We start from the raw sequence: 25,533 nt of genomic DNA on the forward strand, positions 1-25,533 counted from the left end.
CACACACTTCACACACTTGACAAGCCCTTCTCTGGTGACAGCAGGTCATGATGAAAGTTTGTGGCTTCTGTTATGAATCTGACACCTAATTCTTATGACACCATTAAAAAGGCAAAAATATATGAGGTAAGTGGTATAGGAGGAATGTGTTTGTCTGAATAAATTATCAGTTTTCCTTGAAATCTGAGCTAAAGGTAAGGTTTAATGGTATTATTAATAATAAGACTTTCTTGCATTTACTAGACTCTGAGTCTGGTGGCCTTTCTACCAAGTCACAGCAGAACAAATGGAAGACACTCATGATCTCCATGACTTCTTCAAGGACTCTGGGGCCTTTCAGTCTGTCCTAGGTGCCCCAAATCCCACAGGCCTCTCCCACCCTACTGTCCCCACCATCTACATACTTTCTGCACTTTCTCAAGGGGAGTAAATTCAACCAAGGGTCATGGCTGAGAGTGTTAAAGAGATGTTATTCTGATACTTGTTACAACTGTAAGGAAGACTTTATTCAAGATACAAAAGGAGAGAGTAATTGTGTTCAACTTCAAATAGAGTAAAGATAGCAGAGCAAGGGGATCAGTGGATGGAAAACTGTTAAGAAGAGACATCAGGGTGGGGGGGGGGATTCTTGCTTAACTGGCCTAACATATTCTTGCTAAAGGCAGGTCAAGGACTTAGAGATCAATGGTGGAGGATGAGGAACTCGATCAGATGTCAAGGATTGGGGGATTACTTAGCAGGATTCTTTGCTAAGACTGACTTAGGGCCCAAGGACAGGCTAGTAGAAAAGAGGGCTCAGGGAAGCCTGTCCGAGGTTTGGTCAAGAAGAGTCTTTGTCAGGAGTTGTGGAGCCAGGGGCCTCTATCAGGGCTCTTTTGTCCTTCCAACACTGGAACTGAACTCCTAGGCCCACCTTGGTCTATCACAAAGGCTGGGCTGTACTTCACCATGATAGATTTCAGCTTTGAAATTAGTTAAAAGAGAAGCTGAGACCTGAATCTGCAAGAAATGTGAACTAAAGAATCAAGTACCCAGAATTCTAGGCAAGCTGAAATTCACTTCCCACCCTTTTCTCCCAGAGAAAGCTATCAACGTGAAGAAAATATAAATCTCTAATGGAAGCCAATGTGTAAAGAGAAATTGTATGGAATCTGAGACCCAGACTTGAATGGGGCAGCCTGGAGGAAGGAGCGTCATTGGTTTGCGTCTCCACTGGTTTTTATGATGCAGCATACCAGAAACGGAAAAGCAGAAGGCAACATGGAACCAGAGGATACAGCACCTAGCATGATACTTAGCACAATGCAGTTGCTTAATTAGTATTTACTGAATAAATAAACACGAAAGTCCCCTTCTAGCTCTAAGATGCTATTCTATTAAGATGAAGGAACTGACACATGCCACAACGTGGGTGAATCTAGAAAACATTATGCTAAGCGAAATAAGCCAGTCACAAAAGGACAAATACTATATGATTCCATTTATATAAGGTACCTAGAACAGGCGAATTCATAGAGACAGAAAGAGCATAGAATTACCATGGGCTAGAAAGAGGGAGAACAGGGACTTATTACTTAAGGGGTACAGTAGAGTATCAGTTTGGGATGGTGGAAAATTTCTGGAGATGGATGGTGATGATTGCACAACATTGTGAATGTACTTAATGCCACTGAATTGTACACTCAAAATGGTTAAAATCATTTTATGGTATGTATATTTCACCACAATTTTTTTTTTAATTTTAAAAGGATGTTGGTAGCATTTTGCTTAAAATGGCATTAAAAAGATAAACGGGGGCTTCCCTGGTGGCGCAGTGGTTGAGAGTCCGCCTGCCGATGCGGGGGACGCGGGTTCGTGCCCCGGTCCGGGAAGATCCCACATGCCGCGGAGTGGCTGGGCCCGTGAGCCATGGCCGCTGGGCCTGCGCGTCCGGAGCCTGTACTCCGCAACGGGAGAGGCCACAACAGTGAGAGGCCCGCGTACCACCAAAAAAAAAAAAAAAAAAAAAAAAGGATAAACGGGTACATACAGCTCAGTGTTGCTGTGTTTAAGGGCAACATAAGTCAAAGATATAATGCTCCTATATCAGGATTAGAAAAAGGAATAATCAGGGGCTTCCCTGGTGGCTCAGTGGTTAAGAAGCCACCTGCCAATGGAGGGGACACGGGTTCGAGCCCTGGTCTGGGAAGATCTCACATGCCACAGAGCATCACACAAGTAGTTGTGCGTCACAACTACTGATGCTGCGCTCTAGAGTCCGTGAGCCACAGCTACTGAAGCCTGCGTGCCTACTGCCCGTGCTCCGCAACAAGAGAAGCCACCTCAATGAGAAGCCCGTGCACCGCAATGAAGAGTAGCCCCTGCTCACTGCAACTAGAGAAAGCCCACGCGCAGCAACGAAAACCTAATGCAGCCAAAAATAAATAAATAAAATAAGTAAGTTTAAGGAAAAAAATTACAAATCTTTAAAAAAAAAAGAAAAGAAAAGGAATAATCACAATGCAGGGGCTTCCCTGGTGGTGCAGTGGTTAAGAATCCACCTGCCAATGCAGGGGACACAGGTTTGAGCCCTGGTCTGGGAAGATCCCACATGCCGCGGAGCAACTAAGCCCATGAGACACAACTACTGAGCCTGTGCTCTAGAGCCTGCAAGCCACAACTACTGAGCCCACATGTCACAACTACTGAAGCCTGTGAGCCTAGAGCCCATGCTCCGCAACAACAGAAGCCACTGCAATGAGAAGCCCACGCACCACAACAAAGAGCAGCCCCCACTCACTGCAGCTAGAGAAAGCCCGCGCACAGCACCGAAGACCCAATGCAGACAAAATAAATAAATAAATAATAAATAAATAAATTTATTTTAAAAAATTATAATAAATAATCACAACCCAACTTTCTTCAAACCAAAGAGCTTTTAATGGTGTTTATTCCCAAGAGCCTTAATAGGGGTGGTCTCGCACATGCTCCATGACTGTCTTCAAGCCAAACCAGGTCTCTTTCACTGTGGGTAAGATCTGATTGGCCAGCAGGAGGAAGTCATATCGATCTGTGTCTCCCAGTTCAAATTCAAATGAGTATTTGATTCCAGAGTCATAGGACCAGTCAGTGCTTCCTCCACTGGCTTGGTCTGAAGGACAAATGAGAATAAAGTCTGGTTATGCTATTCCCATTGGCCTCTCACAGCTATGTAACCTCTACATTAAGTTCCACCACTATCAAAAATAAGTCAGGCCCCTATCTGCATGAACCTTGAGAACAAGGATAGCTTAGTAGAGGGCCATGCTTATGAAAAAATACAAGATTAATTGGAAAAGCAAAAGGTGTTACTCAAATGGACACTATACTTAGCCTTCCTATGGTGTTCTTAGGAGTCTCTGGCTTCACCCACCCATTTGGAATCCTGCCTGCTCTCCTATTGGCATCTTCTTCAGTTGGGTGCTAGGTGTAAACATTGTTTCCTTTGGTGGGAGAGAAGGGATTACAAATAGAGGAAGAGATTTGGTCCCTGCCCTCAGGGGACTTTCAGCATAAGGATGGAACAGGCTTTGTTCTGATAACAAGTAACATGCCCAGCACCTATATGTGTGAGTAAAACCAACAATGTGCACCTGTGTAATATGTGGCCACTTACATGACAAATGATAAAGGAAGGTAGCATTAGCCTGCAAAGACTTCTGGCAATCATGATTCAGAAGAGCTAAGCAACAGGTCGGCTCTGAGGCCCGTCTGAGGGAGGGCAGGTAGAGGTCAAATGGAGTCACCTAATCCCTAAGAATGGGGCCGAGCAAAGGGGAAGACCAGGGAGGTTATACCAGGGAAAAGTAGGACTAGTGGTTAATAATGGGAATTAACACTATGAACTCATGTGTCTTGTGTCTTTGCCTTCACCCACAGCAGCGGTAGTAGCACCTGGTAAATAACAAACATCAAATGGTTGCTGACTTGAACTGAATTTTCCTGGGTACCAAAATTACTAACTTATACCTTTGGTGTGGTCACATGACGCAGATGATCCCACTAAGAGGTCCACAGTGGACTGGCTTCAGATTGAATCCTGATTCTGCAAATCATTAGCTGGGTGACCTAAGACAGTCACTTACCTGAGTCACAAATGCTTCTGTCAAATAAGGATAATAATACTACTTACTACACAGGGCAGTGAGAATTAAGTGGGATAATATAATGTTTATGATTCGATCAATTGTTGAGTGCTTATTAAATGTGTTAGACATTATGCTAAATTGGTTTATTTAATCCTCACCTGTGTCACAAGTAGATATTAGTATTAGTCCCATTTTACAGATGAGGAAATCTCAGAGAGATTAAGTGAAGGGGATGGGATAATGTATGTAGAATAGGCATTCAGTAAATGTCAGTTGTGATCATAATAATCATTATCAATAAATGACTAAGATCCCATCAGAAAAGTTGGACCACATTAAGGATCAGAGGTATCTGGAGGAGAGTTCACCAGGAAACTAGCAAGCAACATTTATATAGTGCCTTCGAGTTAGTGAACTCTTTTATTCTACATTCTATCTATAGAGCTTCTCAACAACCCATTTCATAAATGAAAAAAACAAGGGAACCTGGTTTGAGTGACCAGGCTGGAGTGACCTGCCCAAGGTTACCTGGTTCCAAAGTGATGGAACTATAACTCAGACCCAGACCTCTCTCCCCAAGGTCTGTGTTTTATTTCCCCCTGAGAAAGACTCAAGTAACAACTTCTGGACCAAACACCTGTTGTGATACAGCTCCTTATAGCCATTTCCAGATGAGAAACTGCCCAGAAAATGTCTCACCCACCACAGACGTCCAGCCATGTCTTGGGTGAAGTGAAGAGGTATTCAGCCCAGAGCTGCATACCAATCGGGGGCAAGAGGCAAAAAGTACTTAATTGGGACTCGTTCTTAGAGGCAGTGCTTGTCCAAGCTGGAATGAGGCCAGAATCAAGGATAACAGAGTCAGCTCTGGACAGAGATGCAGCAAGAACTTGATTAACCATTAATGGTCACATTACAAAAGATCAGACAGCAAACCCTATACTTGTCTGACATTTGCTTATTGGAAGTATCTTCAACATCTGTGACTTTATCAAAAAAAAACATATGAAATGTAGGCCTTTCAAGGTCTACAGTACTGTAAATACCTCAGAAAAGGAAGGCGAAAAACTAGATTCCTTGTAATAAAATGGCTGAGACCCCATGTATGTGTCTCAGGGGCAAATGATGCCATTCTGCTGACATTCTGAACTCCAGCCTCCACTCAAGAGGCGGCCAACCAGAGAAAACATGCATTCCTCAGCCTCAAGTGGCCATAATGGCCTCTACCCCACTGCCACCACTCAGGGGGCCCTCCTCCCTGGAGGTTCCCCCATCAAAGAGGAGGACAATCCCACATGGAACACGGTTTAAAAGGTCTGGGCAACTATAAGAAGATCAGTCTTCCCAGAGAATAGCCTAAAAAATATGTTGATAGAGCTCCAAAGCTGTTCATTACATTTGACTTCGGAATCGCCTAAAGAAAAAGAAGTTTGTGCCAATATGTTCATAGTAGCACTATTTAGCAAAATGTTGAAACAATTCAAAGGCCCAATAACTGGGATATAGCAGTATAATTGAATAACAAATACCTAGAGCGGAAAGAACATGTAGGAAAGGTACAATGGAATACTACTCAGCCATAAAAAAAGAATGAAATAATGCAATTTGCAGCAACATGGATGGACCTAGAGATTATCATACCAAATGAAATCAGAAAAAGAAAGATATACCATATGATAGCACTTACATGTGGAATCTAAAATATGACACAAATGAACTTATCTATGAAACAGAAACACATTCGCAGACATAGAGAACAGACTTGTGGTTGCCAAGGGGGATGGGAGAGGGATGGATTGGGAGTTTGGGATCAGCAGATGCAAACTATTATATAGAGAATGAATAAACAACAAGGTACTACTGTATACCACAGGGAACTATATTCAATATCCTGTGATAAACCATAATGGAAAAGAATATGAAAAAGAATATATAGATGTATAACTGAATCACTTTGTTATACAGTAGAAGTTAATACAACATTGTAAATCGATTATACTTCAATAAAATAAATTTTTTAAAGAACTATATGGGAAATGATGTTAAATGAAAAAAAGCTGAACACAGACGTTGATTACAACTAGATAAAGATATTTGTGTTCAATGACAAAACATTAATGAAATTGAAACTGATAATAAAGTATGATCATTATTAGACTCTTTTCTATGAAGTTTTAAAAATACATCATAATAGCAAAAAAGAAAGAGAAAGAAAGAAAACCATAATCTGGAAAAAAAAAAAGAAAAAGAAAAAAAGAAATTTTCATGCTCTGAAATATTACCATATCAGTAGTTTGTGGATTTCCATTAAGTGTTCTAGATATGGTGAGTAAACTATTACTCCTCTGCTCTCCATGACTCCCATTAAGAAAACCATGACTTGGCTTCCCTGACGGCGCAGCGGTTGATAATCTGCTGGCTAATGCAGGGGACACGGATTCGAGCCCTGGTCTGGGAGGATTCCATATGCCACAGAACAACTAGGCCCATGAGCCACTATGGCGAGCTGCGTCTGACCAGCAGAATAACAGTCGCCACACGCTAGATTCTTCTCGTATCACACTTTATTGGAGTACAGCTTGGTTAAGGAAAGATGGAAGGAAGACCCCGCAGCCGTAACGGCAGCTGCCTATATAAGATTCGGGATACTGTGCAAGTCTCTGATTGGTTCATATCGAAGGCATAGCTACACGTCGCCTTCGGACTGGTTACTGCTCTAAAACCTTGTTAGCATATCTCAACGCATGCGCACTGGCTACAGGATGGATGACTCAGCTTTTTCTATCCTGCTTTGCGGCAACGCTTTGCCGCGCCCCACATCTCCCCCTTATTTATTTACTATAGCACAGTGAAGTTTTGCCGGTACACATGCTCACACCATGGTGTGTTCACGGTTCAACAGCAGTTTTTCACTGGCACATCTATGACACCCTCCTGCGTGCAATGCCATCATAGGGCGGCAGGGTGCAAGGGCTGTCTATGGCACATCTACGACACCCTCCTTGAGACACGAGTGTATCAACCTCCACAACGGGAGGGTGCACCGAGAAAGCTCTCCCAGCTTACTGTGCTCAGTTAGATCTCTTCCGAGTTTTTCCCATGATGGAACAGTCAAGCTGCCAGATACTGCAAACCAGGGTGCAGCGCCATCAATATCTTGTAATAACTTGCTTATGGCTTTCTGTGACAGCTTAAGTCCCCGATCTCTCAATAAGGCTTGAATGGGTTCATGAAACTCAATGGCAGTTTCGGCAGATGAGCTATTCCCCATACCGCCGATTCCTACTGAAAGCAGCTGGAGAACACTCGAACTGTTTACCGACCAGGGGTGCGCACTCGGCCACGCCGACAACACACAAAGGAAGAACGCGAGGACAACAAAAGGAACAAAAGTGAAAGCGAAAATTTACCTGACTGGACTACTCACCGACGGTTCACTCCGACGGTTCACTCCGTGTGTCGAGTTCTGAATCGGTCCTCCATGCGAGGTGCAACGATTCCCGGGTTTCGGCACCACTTATGGCGAGCTGCGTCTGACCAGCAGAATAACAGTCGCCACACGCTAGATTCTTCTCGTATCACACTTTATTGGAGTACAGCTTGGTTAAGGAAAGATGGAAGGAAGACCCCGCAGCCGTAACGGCAGCTGCCTATATAAGATTCGGGATACTGTGCAAGTCTCTGACTGGTTCATATCGAAGGCATAGCTACACGTCGCCTTCGGACTGGTTACTGCTCTAAAACCTTGTTAGCATATCTCAACGCATGCACACTGGCTACAGGATGGATGACTCAGCTTTTTCTATCCTGCTTTGCGGCAACGCTTTGCCGCGCCCCACAAGCCACAACTACTGAGCCTGTGCATCTGGAGCCTGAGCTCTGCAACAAGAGAGGCCGCGATAGTGAGAGGCCCGCGCACCACGATGAAGAGTGGCCCCCGCTTGCCACAACTAGAGAAAGCCCTCACACAGAAACGAAGACCCAACACAGCAAAAATAAATTAATTAGTTAATAAACTCCTACTCCCAACATCTTCTTTAAAAAAAAAAAAAAAAAAAAAGAACACCATGACTGGGACTTCCCTGGTGGCACAGTGGTTAGGAATCCGCCTGCCAGTGCAGGGGACACAGGTTTTATCCCTGGTCCGGGAAGATCTCACATGCTGTGGAGCAACTAAGCCCATGCACCACAACTACTGAGCCCATGTGCCACAACTACTGAAGCCTGCGTACCCTAGAGCCTGTGTTCCACAACAAGAGAAGCCTCCGCAATGAGAAGCCCGCGCACGGCAAGGAAGAGTAGTGCCTGCTCACCACAACTAGAGAAAGCCAACATGCAGCAACAAAGACCCAACACAGCCAAAAATAAAATAAATTTTTTTAAAAATCAAATATGCTTTAAGAAAAAAGAAAACAAAACCATGACTGACAAGTGTGATCTCCCTCAGATTCCCACGATCATCCTCTTACAGATAGAGCTATGTCAGTGTCCCCAGCATGTCGGCACACTCTCCTCTTGTTCAAGACTGATCTGCCCACCTCTGCTTATCCCTTTCTTGCCCCTCTTCTCCCCCTCTTTGGAACAGCACTGCCTTGGGTCATTTCTTCTCTCTCCTATATCTTCCACCTCTCCCTCTCTATTGTTCCTTTTCCCACAGTCAATAAACAAATCTCTTATCTCAAAAACAAAACCCTCCATTCCTCTCTCTCCTTTCCTTCTCATCCATGCTCCTCTGAAGAGTAGTCTACTCACAGGGCCTCCCCTTCTCCCATCCCAAGTATTCCTCCAGTTACCCTCACTCTTCTGAAACTGCTCTGGTTACTGTCACCAAAAGCTAAAAATGAAAACCCAATGGTAAATGTTCTGTCCTTTTCGCACTTGACCTTTTTGTGACCTTTTTGTCATTGTTAACCACTGCCTCCTTCCCAACAATTGCTCCTTCCCTGGTTTCTGAAATGCAAGGTTTTTGGCCTCTCTGCCCAGCCCTGCTGCCATGCCCTCCGTCATTGCTAAGCACTTCTGCTGCCTAACATCTTGCTCCCCTCCTCTGCCCAGGGCTTTTCCCACTTCAGATGACCTCCTTGCTCTCCTGTTCCAACCACCTTCCCTGTGTCAACTACCCTTAAATCTCTCTCTCTGCAGAATCCCAGGGGCATACAGCACAAAGCCTACAGGACATCTCCACTTGAAAACACCACAATTATCTCAAACTCAGTATGTCCAGAGCTGAACTCATCTTTCCAACCCCACCCCTCCTTCACCTTCCTGGATGTCTCCCTCAGTTAGTGGCACCATTCAATGACCATCAGTGAGAAACTCTCCACTTCTGATAAATGACAAAAAACGTTTGATTTTACCTTGTAAATGTCTCCCGTCCATCCTCACTGGCACTGCTGTAGTGTGAGCCATCATCTCTCCTCTGAACTCTTCCTGCTCTTCTTGTGGGATGCTCCTTCTTCTAGTCCATCATCACCACATCCTCCATGTTGCTGCTAATGTGTTTTATCTAAAACACAATGCCTCAGTGCACTCTCTGCCCTGCTGAAAACTCTCCATTGGCTTCCAGAATCCTTTGGGTTAAAACCTAAATTCTTTAATATGGCACACAAAAACCTGAACTCCCCCGACTCTTGTTACCACTTTCATTCCTTCTTGTAGTTCACAGAGCCCATCATGCAGTTTCACACGTCTGTGCCTTTGCATGTGCTGTTAACGAGCCAGAATGTCCCATTCCTCTTCCCCTTCTCTAGCCTTCAAAATCCTGCCCTCTTCCTAGATGAAATCAAATCCCCCAACTTTCTAATACTTTTGTAGCATGTGTAGCCTACTATTGCACATATACTAAAGTTTGTCTTCCCACTCATCTCCCATATTAAACAGTGAGTTCTCTGTGGGTTCATTATATCTCCAATACTTGGGGACAGGTATATAATCATATACAATGATTAGCCCATAGTATATGCTCAGTAAAAGTGTGTTTTTAGGCACAGTGGGTGCCTACAAAAGTCATTTGTTTCCAAAGGATCCATGGGCATGGGAGCACCAGGGAACTCCTGGGCATTCAACTGTGGGGTCCTGAGTTCCTGGCTTTGTCCATAACAAAGTGAGGGGATTCCTTTGGAGGACTAAGATCTGCATGTGGTTGCATTAGGATTTCCAACAGCACTGCAATCATTTCTTTTTCTTATCTCGGTTTACTATGGGAGAGAGGAGCACCGGGAAGTCTGACAGCAGGCTCCCAAGCTTTATACCTGCCACTGCCATTACTCCTGACTTGTTTCTTTGTTTCCCCAAACTCTGCATGGACAAATGGTTGCAACAGAGACTATCCACTGAAACCTCTGGGTCCTCTTAAGAGTTGCACCCATTCTGTCCCCACATACAGTCCATGGGTTTACTTAGGGTGTGAGCCTCTCTTAGCCAAGAAATGGGTAATTAATAAAAGTGATAACTTAGGTCAGAGTCTTGATAAATGCCCATTTTCAGGCAAAGAAATTCCACATAATGAGAGTGAGCAGTTAAGGATCAGGACAAGCAGAGCAGAGAACACACAACTCAAATATTTAGGAAGTTCTTTGCTCTAAATACCACAGAGTAAGTATCTCATGGAGGAGATCTAGCCTCGCCGAAGAAAACTGTGTAAGTTTGGGTTCCCTGCATTTTTAAGGCCTACCCATTTCATGTTAGAGCATTTAAAGTCTTTGACCCCAAATCACATGGTGCCTGCTATCTTAGTGGGTCATTTGTAAAAACACGTTAGATACTTACAGATGACTGAGCAGACAGGTCCCACTTTGTACTTGGTGCCGTGCAGGCTTGTCAGAGACTGGGAAGCCTTTTGGGCCACTTCATTCTAGAGTGAGAGAACCAAGGAAAGGTGGATAGATAGTGCTTGTCTCTTGGAAGAACAGATGCCCAGTTGCAGAATGTAGAATGGGACAGTCTGACGAACTGGACTCTGGTTAATTAAGCACAACACCCTTTTTGTTTCAACCATTTTCACTGGGAAGTAAGCACAAGTTCACTTCTGTTGGCTCTGAAAATACAACAGACCCTCGTTGTTTATTTGATCTTTCAGGTTTTTGCAACAAATACACCAGGGTCATTATTTTGCCACCAGCTCTCCTTGTTCAGGAGTGTGGATGGAAATAGGGTGGGAGTAAGGGGCTAAAGAGAATGTGTACTGACTCAAGTTTGTATCCAGGAAGTTGGGTTTTTTTTTAAACTAGATCCCTACATTGGCTTATTTCCCTACGATTGTCTCTTTTTCCAAGAAGTAGAGCTCAGCAAAGTATTTTCCATTATTTGAGAGTTCCAATTTTGACTGATTGAGGCTTTACTGTCCTTGCTAGGGATAAATGTAAGGTCTTGAACTTGGGTCCAGGAAAACGACTGTACAATTACCAGATGGGGGAAACCTGGCTCAGCAGAATACTCAGAGAGCCTGGGGGTTTCAGCTGTCAATGAGCCCAGCATGAGTCAACGGCACGACGCCACTGCCAAAAAACTAATGTGACCCTCAACTGCATAAGCTGGATGAGTGTAGTTATGGTCATGCTCTGCGCTATGCTTGTTAACCCCACAACGCGAGTTTTACATTCACTTCTGGGAGCTGCCCTTGAAGAACACAGACAAATCAAAGCATATTCGTAAAATAGCAACCAGAAGGGTGAGGGAAGTTGGGAACATATTCTGAGTGCTTGAAGGGACGGGGGTACTTGGCAAGGATAAGGAAAAACCTAGGAGAAGCACGTTACTAATCTTCAAGTAATTAATGAATTTGTCTATCAAAGGGAAATAAACTTGCTCTCTGGAGCAAGACAATAAACCAGGGCTGGTATTTGAAAACCATAAGCAGAAGGCTTGAGCTCAAGCAATCAAATCTGCCCCAACATGGAAAACGCTCCCTTGGAGGCAGGGAGCTATCCAATCACAGGCTGGATGACTATATGGTAGAGATTTAAGCACCAGGTTTAGGTAATGTAAGGTTATCTAGAGCTACTAAAAGTACCTTTGACATTCAACCCTGACGTTCTCTCTCCCTTGATCCAACCTTTAGTGATAATATTCACCATCAAAACCCTGAAAACTGCCTTACAGGGGCTAAAATGCAACTGATGAGATGAAAGATACACCTGAATTTGATAATCTATTCCATTTCTGCTAGCTGCTGAAAACAATCTACTTGAAAGTAAACTGACCAAAAGGTCCCATCTCAGGGCTAATCTCTAATATATGGGTTTCAAAAACCAAGCCTAAAAGCCAAATTGGAAATATTTGCACATTCTCTTCAGCTGGGGCAGCACTTGCTCAATTATAAGCAGCCCCCTGAGATGTCACCATCTGACTTAAGGCTGCCACCAGTTTGCTCATTCCTGAAACAGGAAAGACGATGGAGGGTATCAAGTGATACCTTAGGGAAGTGTTTTATGCCCAGCATATACCAGTGCAGCATGATGACGGATCACAGAGCCAAAAACACCAGGAAGGTACAAGGCAAAGAGCTGGGAGGCAGCACTGCTTAGCATAGAGCAACTGACTACAGATCCAAGAGCTTCAGGTCCAAATCCAAGTGATTATTTCCTAAGCAACAGAAAACACATCTTGGGAATTTATAGTCGAATCAGGCTCCTGCTCATCTAGATTAAGGCAACAATAATTTCATGAATTCTATTTCCCAAGGAAATTTAATTTAGGCAAGTCTTTCAAACCTTTGCCTGTGTCACAATCTTCTCAGTGGTTGGACATATTATGTCTCATTCATCTTTGTAACCTGTCACTAGTATCCCCCCATCTCAATACCTATCTTTATGATTGAAACTTATTTGTCCATACCATGGATGTTTGTGCCTGAAATGAAGTTTCAGAAACTTACCAGCTCATCAAATTTATGTGACTCGGCACATGTATACCCATAGGGGAACATCAGCAGCTGGGAACAGCTGTGGAAGGTAATGAAGGCCGTGACTTTTCCAGGACTCTTGATAAAGTCCACTATGGATTCCACTTCAACTTCAGAATTGGCACTGGGTCTACGGTATGAGTCAGAGCAAGGGTTGTTGCTGGCTCCAGGTTGTGATGGGATGCAGAAGAAGCCAAGTGAGAACAGTGAGCTTTAAGGAGACAGTGTATGGAGGCAGTTACCATGCATCACTTCAGTTCCTCCTCTGGAAATCAGAGCAAGATTGTCATTGTGTTAGATTGAATTACTACCTAAAGACACAGTCAGGAGACCTAACTCAAGAGATTCTGGACACATGTCTCTTCTTTAAAAACATGGCTCCTCTATATGGCAGAAAGAACTATCAAATTAAATCATCTGCTCCCTGTGGGAGTTGTTGGAAGAAAAACTAGATTTAATATTATAGATGGAATTCCTGCATTGGGTGGGAGTTGAGCAAGCTCATTTTCTGGGATTTCTTCCAATTCTTAGAGCCCAAGAGTAGAAGATTCTATGCGTCTGTACTTCTAAGTCACAAAGCCACAAATGCAAGGAACCTCTGATACCCTTTCTGTGGTGAGGAAGTCACAATTACTTTTGACAAAAAGGCTACCTTTGGCCTCATTTTCTCAGCTACTGGAGTTACTCATGACCACTGAAATGGACCCACTGTGGCCTGGCCAGGGCTCTGAATGCTAGAGAAACTCTGAGGGGACAGGTAGAGGCTGGGACTCCACAGAGTCTCTAAATGATATGGACAAAGTATGTATACCACCTATCACCTCATTTGGAGATTATTTAATAAGAACAACATCCCAGGAAAAATTTTGACTTTGAATTGCTGGACATTTTTCAGTATTTTGCATCTGATGCTTTGACTTTTTTCTTTCCTACACTAAAAAAAAAAAAAAAAAAAGAATTCGTAAAAGCGATGAATGAAGTTGCCACTCATCCATATCCTGTCAGTGTATCCTTTCTTGGTTCAATGATTCTCATTAATTCATCTGTCTTTCAAGTCTTTAGTGATTGCCTTCTATGTGCCAGACACTATGCTAGGTGTTAGGAACACTACAGGGGAAAAGACAGATTTTAACGTTACTGCTATCATACCTAATGAGGAAAAACCAAACACATATTAACTCTGTGATTAGAGAAATATAAGGGGTTTTAACTGGTGCCTGAAAGCAAAAAGGAGCCCCCCAACCAGCCTGGCACTGGACCCTGAAAAATTAGAGCTGTAAGTCAACAAAGGCAGAGCAGGAAGCAAGTATTTTCTCTTTGAACCTATTTTGAAAATCAATTTCTTAATCTTATTCGTACTTCATTTTAGTTTTCTTTCTCGAAGCATCCATAGATGATGTAATGCTTCTCCCGTGACTAGATCCCAACCCCCTCTAGTGGTTGGTTCAGGGCTTCCTGGGGCTTCCCACCACCACACAAAGTCTTGCTCTGGAAGCTCAGAAGCTGAGCCGGGATACAGCTTATGGGAAAAGATGTGAGACAAAATATATTAAATGCTCCTCAGAGCTCAGTGACAGCACTGTGTGCCTGTGAAGGGAATTTAGTGAAGTGTTTTTCAAATAGGTTTTTAAATAGCTTCAATCCTGAATGGGCTTAGCAGGCTGACAGCACTGCAGAGCCACGCAAATAGCTATCTGGCCAAACAACATCTGACTATCCCTGGGGGAAAGTCCCCATGCTCACCTCCAAAACACACGTCCCAGTTCCGGTTAGGATCAACACCAACACTGAGGCTTCCAGACACCTTGAACCGGGTCTTCTGCCACATACGATTCTTTAAAATCCAACGGAAAGAAAATACAGAAAAAAAAAAGACAGTCATTCAGTCCAATGAGAAGCTTCCTTTAGAATTTTGTTAATTTCTCTCACTCCCTCACTGGGAAGGCCCTTTTGGAATTGCACTCATTTCCCTTGCCCACAGACTTGACCAGTAGTCCTCACACAGGGTTCTGCTTGGAGCTTCTTGGCCGTCTCACCGAAGCGAGAAGTAAATAAGCCCCCATCTCCTCCAATAAATACCTGCCAAACCATGTTCTGTTTTACAACCACAGCCCTCTCAAATGTTAACAATACAGTAACAACAAAAAACAAAAATTAAAAAACAAAAACATAGTGGGGAGAGCCCAAGGGTTGTGACAGAACATTTTGGGAAAATACAGGGTTAAATTGGCTAATTTACTTCAGAACTTCTAAAGGTTTTTTTTAATGCTTTAATGTTTTTTATGAAGCTCCAAGAGAGGGATACAGTGGGCAGTATTTCCCAAACTTGACTGTGGAAGCCTTTATTCATAGGGTATCTCATGAGATGAGTACTACTATTTCTACAAGTTCCTTCTGAACATGCATTGAAAAATGCTATCGTAGTCTGCTCTCTCCAAAAATAAACTTGAAGCTCTGATTCATTTTGAATATACGTGGGGTCACAGGTGCCATAATGGTGTTCTGTAATGAGATTTTTAAAGAAAAAAAAACTGCGTAACTCGTTTTTGTGATATAACAGAGGATTTCTTCTACAGATTGTAAGTAAAACGCCAGATGCATTGCACTGCTTACCTAAATTCTACAGCAATCTAATTGTCAGCAGGTAACATCCGCCTCCTCTTCTCTATCAATTCTACCTTCAAAAGGCAGGGATAACTGGAACAAATCTCCTAGGTGACTCACAGTGAACACTGAACTCTAATAGCCCAGCCTAACAGCTGAAGTGGGCTCTGACCAAGGTAATATGGAAAGATATCGTGTGTTGGAAAATGAAATCATTGTAAACATCACTGTATGCCTCAATTCAGGGCCACTACTGAGAGATGAGGCATTCTGTTTAGCATAAATCAAGAACAGAAAAATCACTTTTGTTTTGAAGTTCCTACACATCTCCTTAAATTCTTGTTGAAGAGAAAAAGTCCAGGCTTCCTTTGGTTTGAGAGAAAACACATAGCCATCAGAGCAGCAGGAAGATGTCCATCGTATCCAATCAAAATGATGAATGGGTCATTTCCATAATCAGAGGCAATCTGAGCAGAGACAACAACATATATGTCAATCTCATATTCCCCTTTCACCAGAGAACAGAGGAGAGACTATTAAGGCAATGTGTTTTTTCCAAACATGAACTATCACCGCTGGTCAGCAAGAGTCTTCCAGGACTTCAGCCCAATCTCCTATTAACGTGTTTAATATGCCAGTGTCGATACTTTTATTTCCAATCAGAATAATTTACTTATATTAAATAAAAATCAGGTATCACTTATCCATTATCTCTCAAAAGCAGAATTCTTCCAATTAATTTAAGTGAGGCATTTTGCAATGGTGGGCAACTGTGTTTGTGGCTCAGAGGGACCTATGAACCAAAGAAATCTTTTCAGTTGCCTTAATCACCACACAGGCTATACCTTCTCAAAAGTACTCACGACCAACATCAGATTACTTAATTATGCAGAGACTTCTCTAAAGACCCAGAGAACCAGTTAAATTCCATTTGGGGAATTACATTTCTACTTGTGATCAATTGCAGTAGAGTTGAAGTTTCTGCTGGATTAAAATTTATTCATTTCCTGTGCTCAGCCATCCTAAGGCATTATTATTCAACTGTTAAATATCCATTTCATAATACCCTAAAGGTAACTGCATTTTAATTGAAGGGAAAAATGTATCAGCCGGTATGCACGTGGTTGCACATGCTTGAAAGATCTGATGTGGATTGATTTCCTTTGCTCATGAATTAACATTCTGATTTATAGCATGTCATTTTTGAATTATTTAAGAAATACCAGACTAGGTCCCACCCAGCATGGTGTCCTGACTAATTCCAATGAACATGTGGAAGAGAGATATCGCTACACCCTAACTTTAAGTGAGATTTGGAAATTTTTCAGAACAACCCAAAAACCCTCAACGAGTTCCACTTTGTATCTGTAGGTCAAAGTAAACTCTTCTAGCACCTGTTTATATTCTCTATCTGAGCTCCTTTTGTGATTTTATAGATCTCGAGTACATCATGCCACAGCCCTAGGAGCTCCAGGCAGCAAAGCAATGTTCTCTAGTCTGTTCTTATGCTGAAATCTGACTCTTGGTTTCCTTACTTGCCACCCTCTTAATCTCTTTTAGCTCTATCTTTTTAAAAAAAATTTATTTATTATTTTTGCCTGCATTGAGTCTTCGTTGCTGCGCATGGGCTTTCTCTAGTTGAGGCGAGCAGGGGCTACTCTTCGTTGTGGTGCATGGGCTTCTTACTGCAGTGGCTTCTCTTGTTGCAGAGCACAGGCTCTAGACATGCGGGCTTCAGTAGTTGTGGCACACAGGCTCAGTAGTTGTGGCTCGTGAGCTCTAGAGCACACTCTCAGTAGTTGTGGTGTGCGGGCTTAGATGCTCCACGGCATGTGGGATCTTCAGACCAGGGATTGAACCCATGTCCCTGAACTAGCAGGTGGATTCTAAACCACTGCACCATCAAGGAAGCCCATAGCTCTATCTTTTAACAGAGCATGCAGTGGCCAACAGGTTGGGGGAGTACAGAGGTACATGCCAGGGTGCTGGGTGGGGCAATACCAAATTAGGTGTGAATGGGTCTGTTTCCTGACTGTGTGACAAGAGAAGGGCTGGGGATGAGAGTGTCAGCCATAGGACCACAGGGATTGCTGTGAGGCTAGGTGGGGCCTGACCCCAGAAAGACAAAATAAATGGGGAATTTTGGGCAAAATGACCTTATTTGCAGTTCACAGTGCAGTAGCTTGTGTAACCCACTCACCGGCATGGATCCCAGCCTCTAGCCAGATAGCGAGCTTGTCTCCTCCTGTGCTGAACTGCAAAACAAGCGTGGAAATGTGAATGGCTCCACCACCACAGACCCCTTGTCTGTTTCTCTTTCTGTACTTGATGTGGTTGAGAAGGAGGAGGTGTAGACAGTGATGCTGTCAACTAACTTTTCATTTAACATGGGTTTCTTTTGTCCCTTTCCTTTAATGTAAACTTAAATACAGGCTAACAATAGGGGCATCATTTGACGTTTGTAAAAAATCATTGCAAATAATGTGATGGCATGAAAATATGTTCATCATATGCCATAAATTTTTTAAAATAGATTGCCAAATAGTATACCATTTTTCTTAAAAGGCTAACTCATGTGTATGTGTATATATGTACACACACAAACATAGAAGAAAATGGGAGGGGGGAAAGAAAAGAGAGGAAAAAATAGAAAGATATACAACAAAATGTTAATAGCTATCAATCCCATAGTTGTGAAATTAGTAAAATAGGGATGTTTTCAATTTTTGTTTCTCTATTCTCCATTTTTTGCAATGATTGTGTTATTTTTGTAATAAAAATGCTTGTGGTAACCTTTTGAGTCCTTCATAAAAACAGGATGGTAGGCTCTGTAAGTCCTTTCCAGAGTTTAAATTTTATGATCTAAGGGACTCAGTTTTATTTGGAACAGTGGCTTTGCCAACTGAATCAGTAAATGGGGAGGAAAAGATTATTTTTGCACCATCAATTTCTATCTTCCTGCAGCATTCTAAACATCACAGATAAGGTAAATGAGAAATGTAAATCCCTGCTAAAAATTACTTTTCAAGCGTTTTGAGAGTTTTAGTTTGAAGTGTTTCATGCTTTTTCCTCCAAAGAGCTCACATAGGGAACTTTGAAAAACAAATAACATTCTCAACCACGAACCACCGAAACACCCAGAAGGAAAGTCCAGGAAAATCCGAGAGGGAGGAGAATCTGGGGTTTCCTGACCCAACTGTAGGAGAAACAGGGAAAAGGAAATCAAAAGAAAATAAGGTAGTAAATATGAGCAAATGTGCCACGGTGTCATAAAGTAGGCAAACCACTCCTCCCAGGCCTGCTTTGGGAGAACCGCTCTGGAGAAATCCATCTGTCCCAGTGAGTCCGTTGGTTCTCAGCCATAACATTTCCAAATTTAGCAGGGAGTTGTGACATCTTTTTTTTTTTTTTTCCCCTGACAAACTCTTTCTAGGAAATCTGGGGAAATACTTTTCACTCTTTTGCAAGGCAAGGTGAAAAAGCTTGAAATTAATCAGCACTAACTGTTGTCAGCGCATACAGGTTGAAGTAAAACCATAACCTTTTTCCGGCTAGCAAGTAAAAAATGCCTGCGTTTCTGGGCATTTGCCTTTGCCTTTTGGTTGCCCATCATTCTGCACACCGAAAGAACTGTTTTGGTTTTAAATGCGGCTCCAGCAAGTACCTGGAACTTTTATTTTTCTTTTCTTTTTTTTTTTTTTTTTTTAACTCTCGGTTTAAAAACAAAAGGAAAAAGGAAAGAAAGGAGTAAAAGAAAAACAAGGCACAGCACGGCTACCTTGATTAATTACAGAATACCTCCCCCTTCCCCGCTCACCCAGGGGCCCGCACCACCTCCCCCTTCCTCTGTTCCTATTGGTGCATTCGCCTGTTTCCCTGAGAGCAAATCTGTCAAGAGGAGAACATTAATTCACTCCTGCAGACCTGCGTCAGCTCGCGCAATAAAAAGAAGAAAGGGAGGTGGGGGAAGCAGCGAGGTGGATAGTCAAAACCAGCAAGGACTGGTTAGGAGGAGAGGAAAAAAAAAAAAAAAAAAGAACAGCTCTGCAGGCAGAGCCTGTACTGACGGCCCGCCTGGGAAGAGCGGGATTCTAGAAGCATCGAGAGGAAAAATCACGATTGCACCTGTGTACCTTGAGCTCGTTTATGGGCCGGTTTTTGAAAGTATAGCCAATGTTCACTTTGCTCACTAGACCAGGGTGCTCAGCAGCGAGGTTATCCATTTCTCAGGAAATCTGAAATGTTTAAGATGAAGAAACAGACATTTGCAAATAAATTATCTGGTGCACCCATTAGTGACTTTTCTCTCTCCTCCATTTCCATTCCCTCAGGGAATGGAGAGGGCCACGGGCAGATGCTGTGGGACTGGGGACGCTGGAATCAAAGCTAAGAGATGATGAATCACTGGGCATCCGCAGGGGCTGGGAAAAGAGAAGCCATTTTGTGGCAGCGGAGCCGGCTCTTTCCAGTTTTGTGCTTCAAACAAAATGGCACTGCTCTGGCTTGCCTCAAGCCAGCTCTGAGGTGGAACTTCCCCAGCCAGAAAGCATCTTCCCCTCACTAGCAGAAGAACACAAATGGTAGTGGCACCAAAAAAAAAAAGTGGATTTAGAAGCAGGTGCTGCAAAACGCAGCCGGGCTGGTTCAGGCCGGGGCATCGGGGTGCCTGCCTTAGAGGCACTTCTGCCACAAGCCACTTCGGCTCCTATTTGCAGGGCTGATTGCAATCCTGTACAGCTGGGGCACCCAAACTGTGTCCATTACTGGGACTGAGACATGTCTGGGCGTGTCTGGAGAGTGATCGGCATGAAAACGGCTCCTCCAGCTGTTGCCAGCATTTGGTCTCCATGGATGCAGACGGCAATTTGTGAGGCCAGGCAAAGGAGGGAGTGCATCCTGTTTCGGCCACTCCCTTTTCTCCCTCACTCTCGGTACTGGTCCACAGTCCCTACTCTGAAACCCTTTAGGGGCCATACATATTTCAAATTAAGATTTGTGTGTGTGTGTGCGATTTTAAAAAGGTAGAAAAATATATTTTACACATGTGGCAGTGCTCCATACTCAAGCACGTTAATATTTCTGGCAGTAAAATAAGTGAGTAGCAAGTCAGTTCAGGTCAGATTTTGCCCCTAAATGAGTTTAGGTCGGGTCAGGGTTTGCCACCAAATAAACGCAGGGGGAAAATTGTTTTCTAAGTTCTCTGCATTTTAGAACTGATGATTTAGGGAATCAGCACCTACCAGACAATCTCCTCTCTGGCTCTTTCCTGCTCCTCCACCTCTCCCCTTAACCCCCAAACCCCATCTCCTCATCCCCTCCTCCACCCTCCCAAATCAGATAGTGCAAGCAGACACCTGTACCCCCCAAGAAAAGCTGTGTGTCACAAAGAGGCAGATGTAGCACTGTTCAGGTGATCCAGGTGAAGGAAGGGGCATTCTTCACACCAACAAAACTCAGGAAAGATAGCAGAGAGATTGCACAAGACTTTGCTGCCATAAGGTCTAGGAGAATTTGGCAGGTTGGGAGACTCCACCGTTGGCTGGAATTCAGTGGTATCAAGTGTCCCCTGATTCCATCATCAGTGGTAGTCATGAAGCACAGCTCTCAGATGGCTTGTGGGTGGCACAGGTCAGAAATCAGCCAGGGGACCTCGAGGGGAGAGTATGAGCATTAGAGGCTGTCTTGTGCTCACTTAAGCCACTCCTGGACACTTCTAAATAATGCAGTGGCTGCTGGGATGGGCAGGTGGGCTTCAGGTCCTAACTTAAGGCAGTGACACTGATACTGGCTGTGAAATCCTAGGGAAATTTGGAGAAGTTAGGAAATAATATGAGAATACTTTCCATTAAATCACCAAGTGGAAGTATAGGCCTTGTTATCAGAGGAAAGCATGGCCTATTTCTCTGATGTTCATTTTGAAACACCTACCTCTTCCAAGGTATAGATAAGCCTCAAAGTTGAAGTTACCATTCTGTTCTCTTCTCTGAGTAACATTTCTTCATTCTCCTTGTCCAAGAGAACCTAAGATAAATCAGTCATACCTATGATTAGTTTATAGCAATGCATTTGAATCTACAGTTGTGAGGGAAGTGGTAACATGCAGGTCCCCAGTCCCAAGCATTCTTCTTTCTGTCCTATAGGCTTTGGGGTCATGCCTTTCCCTTATTCTGGCAGCACCCTGAAAGGGGATGGGGCATTAATGAGACTTCGGGCCAGACAGAAGCTGCAAATATAGGATGACAGTCAGTCCTGTGGTTGTGTTATGGCTCATTCTCCCTTTCTGGGAACCCAGTGTCAGAGGTAACCCTCCAATTAAAAACTAAATGAGTAACAACTTACATTTGCCTACTTTGACTCACACTCTTCAGTTTGCCCTTTGTATTTCATGCCAGAGACTCTTTTTTGCCCTTTCCATTACATTTTTTATGACCATATCCCACTTGTACCAAATGCAAAAAAGAGAGGGATAGAACCTTCCTACCCACTGCAGGGGTAGTCCAGACTTCAGGAAGGCCCTAGTGGTACCCACAGGTCCCTTCCCTGGCAGAGGGTACCCAAAGATAAAAGAGGATGGACCTTCAGTTCATATGGACCAGCAAGCCTCTGGAAGAGTGGGCTGTGGGATAATTACTTGAACATCTTCAATCACAATGGAATAAGCAATTCTCTCGGACTTTAAGGAAACTTCGACTGCCTGGATGCTGACAAATGGAACTCGGACATGGATTGCCTCTCCTGGGATGGTGGGTGATTTCCAGAAATCAAGCTGAAAGGGATAAAAGGCCAAGGCAATGACTGGTCATTCCAGGGAAATGGACAGCTCAGCATGGATAGATTTCAAGAAATCAATTGGTTATCTATTTTACCTCAAGCCTCCAAGACTAGAATCATGTGGAATCACTATAATGTTGCAAGAAGTGTTTTTAAATGTCCAAGCATCAGCATATGTGTTATATGGCTTTCCCCCCATATGGTTAAATACTAAAACTGGAAGAAGGTAAAGATTGTTTAAAACTATGGCAGTTTTTTTAACAGTTGACATTCAAGTGACCCAATTCATTTCATCACAGAATATTAATACTATAAATTATTTAGGAGGGAAATAATGCATTAAAGTTGTTCAATAATTTTTCAAAATAACTCTCACATTTGATTTCTCTTTTCATTCTTATAAAACATCTGTGAGATAGAAGAATGGTATATTTATCCTCATTATACTGAATGGGATAGAAGTCAGTATGACATTGGGCAAGTCACCGACCTTCTCTGAGATGCAGAAGGTAGATGACTTGCCCAATGTCATACAGTTGGGACTAGAGCCCAGGTGTTCTGGATCCCAGCTCCATGAGTTAGCATTCCATACTTCTCATCAGAGAAGACAAGATACAATCCAAAGTAAGAGATCTTAGTCATCGTGTCTAACTGTGGAGTATTCACTCTGGGAAACAGAAGCCCCCTCTAGGACAGATACCTGAAGATGTTCTTCAGCCTCCAATTCCACCAGAGTTTTTATTTGTTCTTCACTCCTTGGTGTGATCTCAAAAACTTGGTCTCTAAAAAATATTAACCACAGACATGACCTTAAAAACAAAACCTAGACACTGTTTCCTGTTGCTTTCTGCTCCTGTTATTCTCTGCATATAAGAGGTTAATGCAGCAGTCAGTAATCTCTTTGATAATCAAGAAATTAATAAATAGTATACTGAGCCACATCCCCAGAATGAGGAGTTGATAGAATGGCTTTACTTCCCCCAAGGAAATGTTATCTAAATAATAATTAAGAGCTGTACCTAATCCTAGCAGGAACTTTGCCAATAAAGTTACCTTTCCTTTAGCTAATGATTATTTATCAAGTAACACCTGCTGCTCATAAAGCATCGGCTTTTAAAACTTTTCTGTTCCTGTTCTTCAGAAATGTTTTTAAAAGGTAGATTAATTTGGTGCTTATAAGTGCTCAAAAGAGGAATCAAATTTACATCTGGGTAGACCTAGGGTGTTTTTGTTGTTAACTGAAATGTATCAGAGTTCCATCTCCAAACCCCATTCACGTGGCAAGTTCAGTAGTAGAGCTGGATTTCTTATAGCCCTTCCTTGGTGACAGAGGTTTTTCCTCTCTCCCTTTCTCTGAGTAGGCTGACTTCCTGAGTCACCGCCCTGCCCATTTATGCAGTGGGGAAGGGATTGGTATAAAGAGCCATAATAAGGGACCAGAACCCAGACCCTCTGAAATCAAGTATCATCCAATTTCCAGTGAACTCCAGTGGAATACATAAGTGATAGAATGTGAGCTCTTCGAGTCCCTTCTGCCTCCCAGTATCCACTGGTCATAGATGGTATGAAAAATCTTCCATTTGAGTCTCATTCCTTTTGGTTAATGTATAGACTCCCAGGAGTCCTCCTTTAAAATGGGAAGGCACTGGGAAAAGTAATACATTGGGCTAATATTTCCTGGTTTGTGTTCAAAGGAATAATAACCCTTTGAGTTGTTCAGCATAAATAAATAAATAAAGGTGGGGAGGGGTTTGAGGATCAAAAAAAAAAAAAAAGGATAGCTGCAGCAACCTAGATCCTCTCTTATAGGTTTACAATACACACTAATTTAGTAAAAGTTCCTAGAAATTCTTAGTTTGTTTAACCCTCTGATTCCCAAATTTATTTGATCACCCACTTTTTTGGGCCAAATTTATTTGGCCACTTCATTAGTTCCCTGGAACACTCTTCAAGAAATCCTGTCTAAAGCTCTTCATAGAATCTTGAAACCAAAGTACTTTGGAGCAAAGATGGATCCTACAAAGCCATGAGAGTTGGATTTGGGATGAAGTCTGCAGCTCTGGTCCTCCCACTTCATGAGGTCCCACTGCCTAGACACTAGATCTGAAGATGGGAGGACTTAAGGTGACATGGAGGATGAAGTCCAGAAAGGTAGGGAGGAGGATGGGAGAGTAACCCAGCACTTACTGAGATGACACAGAGACAAATGACCAAACAGCTTTATTTTCACTGATGTCTGTCATCCCCACATTCTGATCATCAGAGGGGAAAAAGATTAAGGACAGAGAAAAATAGGGTGCATGTGTTCTGTTTTCACTTTTGTTTTGTTTTTTCCCTTTTAATTCATTCATCTCTTTTTTTATCACTCATTCCTATTATTTCCACTACCCCCTCTCCAAATCTAAAAGAACTCCAAAAATGCTGAACGCTTAAACTCATTATTCTGCAACAATCCAGTGAGATACTCTGTGAATCAGGTAAGCAAAATTCAAATAGGCATCAGAAAGCGTAACTTACCCCACAGATGTTTCTCAACAGTAGATATGCCCCCCAAAAGGGCACCAAAACACAGGATCAATCGCATAGTCAAGGATCTTCCAAGAGTCCAGAATTCGGTGTCGCTCCTGAACTTTATTTATAGGGACCACAGCTGAGGCTGACCTGTTGGCAGTCTAACAACTCAAATAAATTCCCACATGGTAAAATTCCCACCTGCATGTCAAATTCTCAAGACTGTAGACACCCACCTGTGTGATATCACCAATCCATACATTTTACATTCTTTCAATGAGATAACAAACTTTGATGGAAAGAAAACAAAATTGCTAGAGCATACCAAGGGCAAATCATGCATTTATGATTTAGAACATAAAGTGCCACTAACTCTGACCAGTGAGAGAAGGCAGATTAATAGACCTACAGGTTAAAGTCTTTCCTGGGTCTCTGACAGAAAAGGGGCACAGCATTTGTAGTAATTACTCAGGCATCCTGTCTATCACATTCCATTAGTTGGCTCATTTGTTTATTTTTATAATGTTTACCCTGAAACACTGCAATCACTTAGTCCATATCTGCTGAATCTCCCTGTAGATATGGCCTGTTCCAGTCCTCACACTATATTAAAACAAAACAGAAGGCCTTTTAATATTC

At 42.9% G+C, this 25,533-nt stretch overlaps 1 protein-coding gene across 1 annotated transcript; it reads right to left on the reverse strand.

Moving 5' to 3' along the window:
• Positions 1 to 2,942: 2,942 nt before the first annotated feature.
• On the reverse strand, positions 2,943 to 24,967 carry CPA2 (carboxypeptidase A2). The gene is given in 15 exon segments (XM_059074480.2): positions 2,943 to 3,130; positions 10,875 to 10,959; positions 12,982 to 13,180; positions 14,751 to 14,846; positions 15,984 to 16,040; positions 16,042 to 16,079; positions 17,769 to 17,867; positions 19,746 to 19,847; positions 21,541 to 21,555; positions 21,557 to 21,600; positions 21,603 to 21,633; positions 22,244 to 22,378; positions 23,084 to 23,165; positions 24,901 to 24,932; positions 24,935 to 24,967. Coding segments are annotated over 15 exon segments (1,236 nt in total).
• Between the last annotated feature and the right edge of the window lie 566 nt (positions 24,968 to 25,533).

This window comes from Kogia breviceps, chromosome 9, assembly GCF_026419965.1.
Source record: "Kogia breviceps isolate mKogBre1 chromosome 9, mKogBre1 haplotype 1, whole genome shotgun sequence".
In the NCBI taxonomy this organism is placed as follows: domain Eukaryota; kingdom Metazoa; phylum Chordata; class Mammalia; order Artiodactyla; family Physeteridae; genus Kogia; species Kogia breviceps.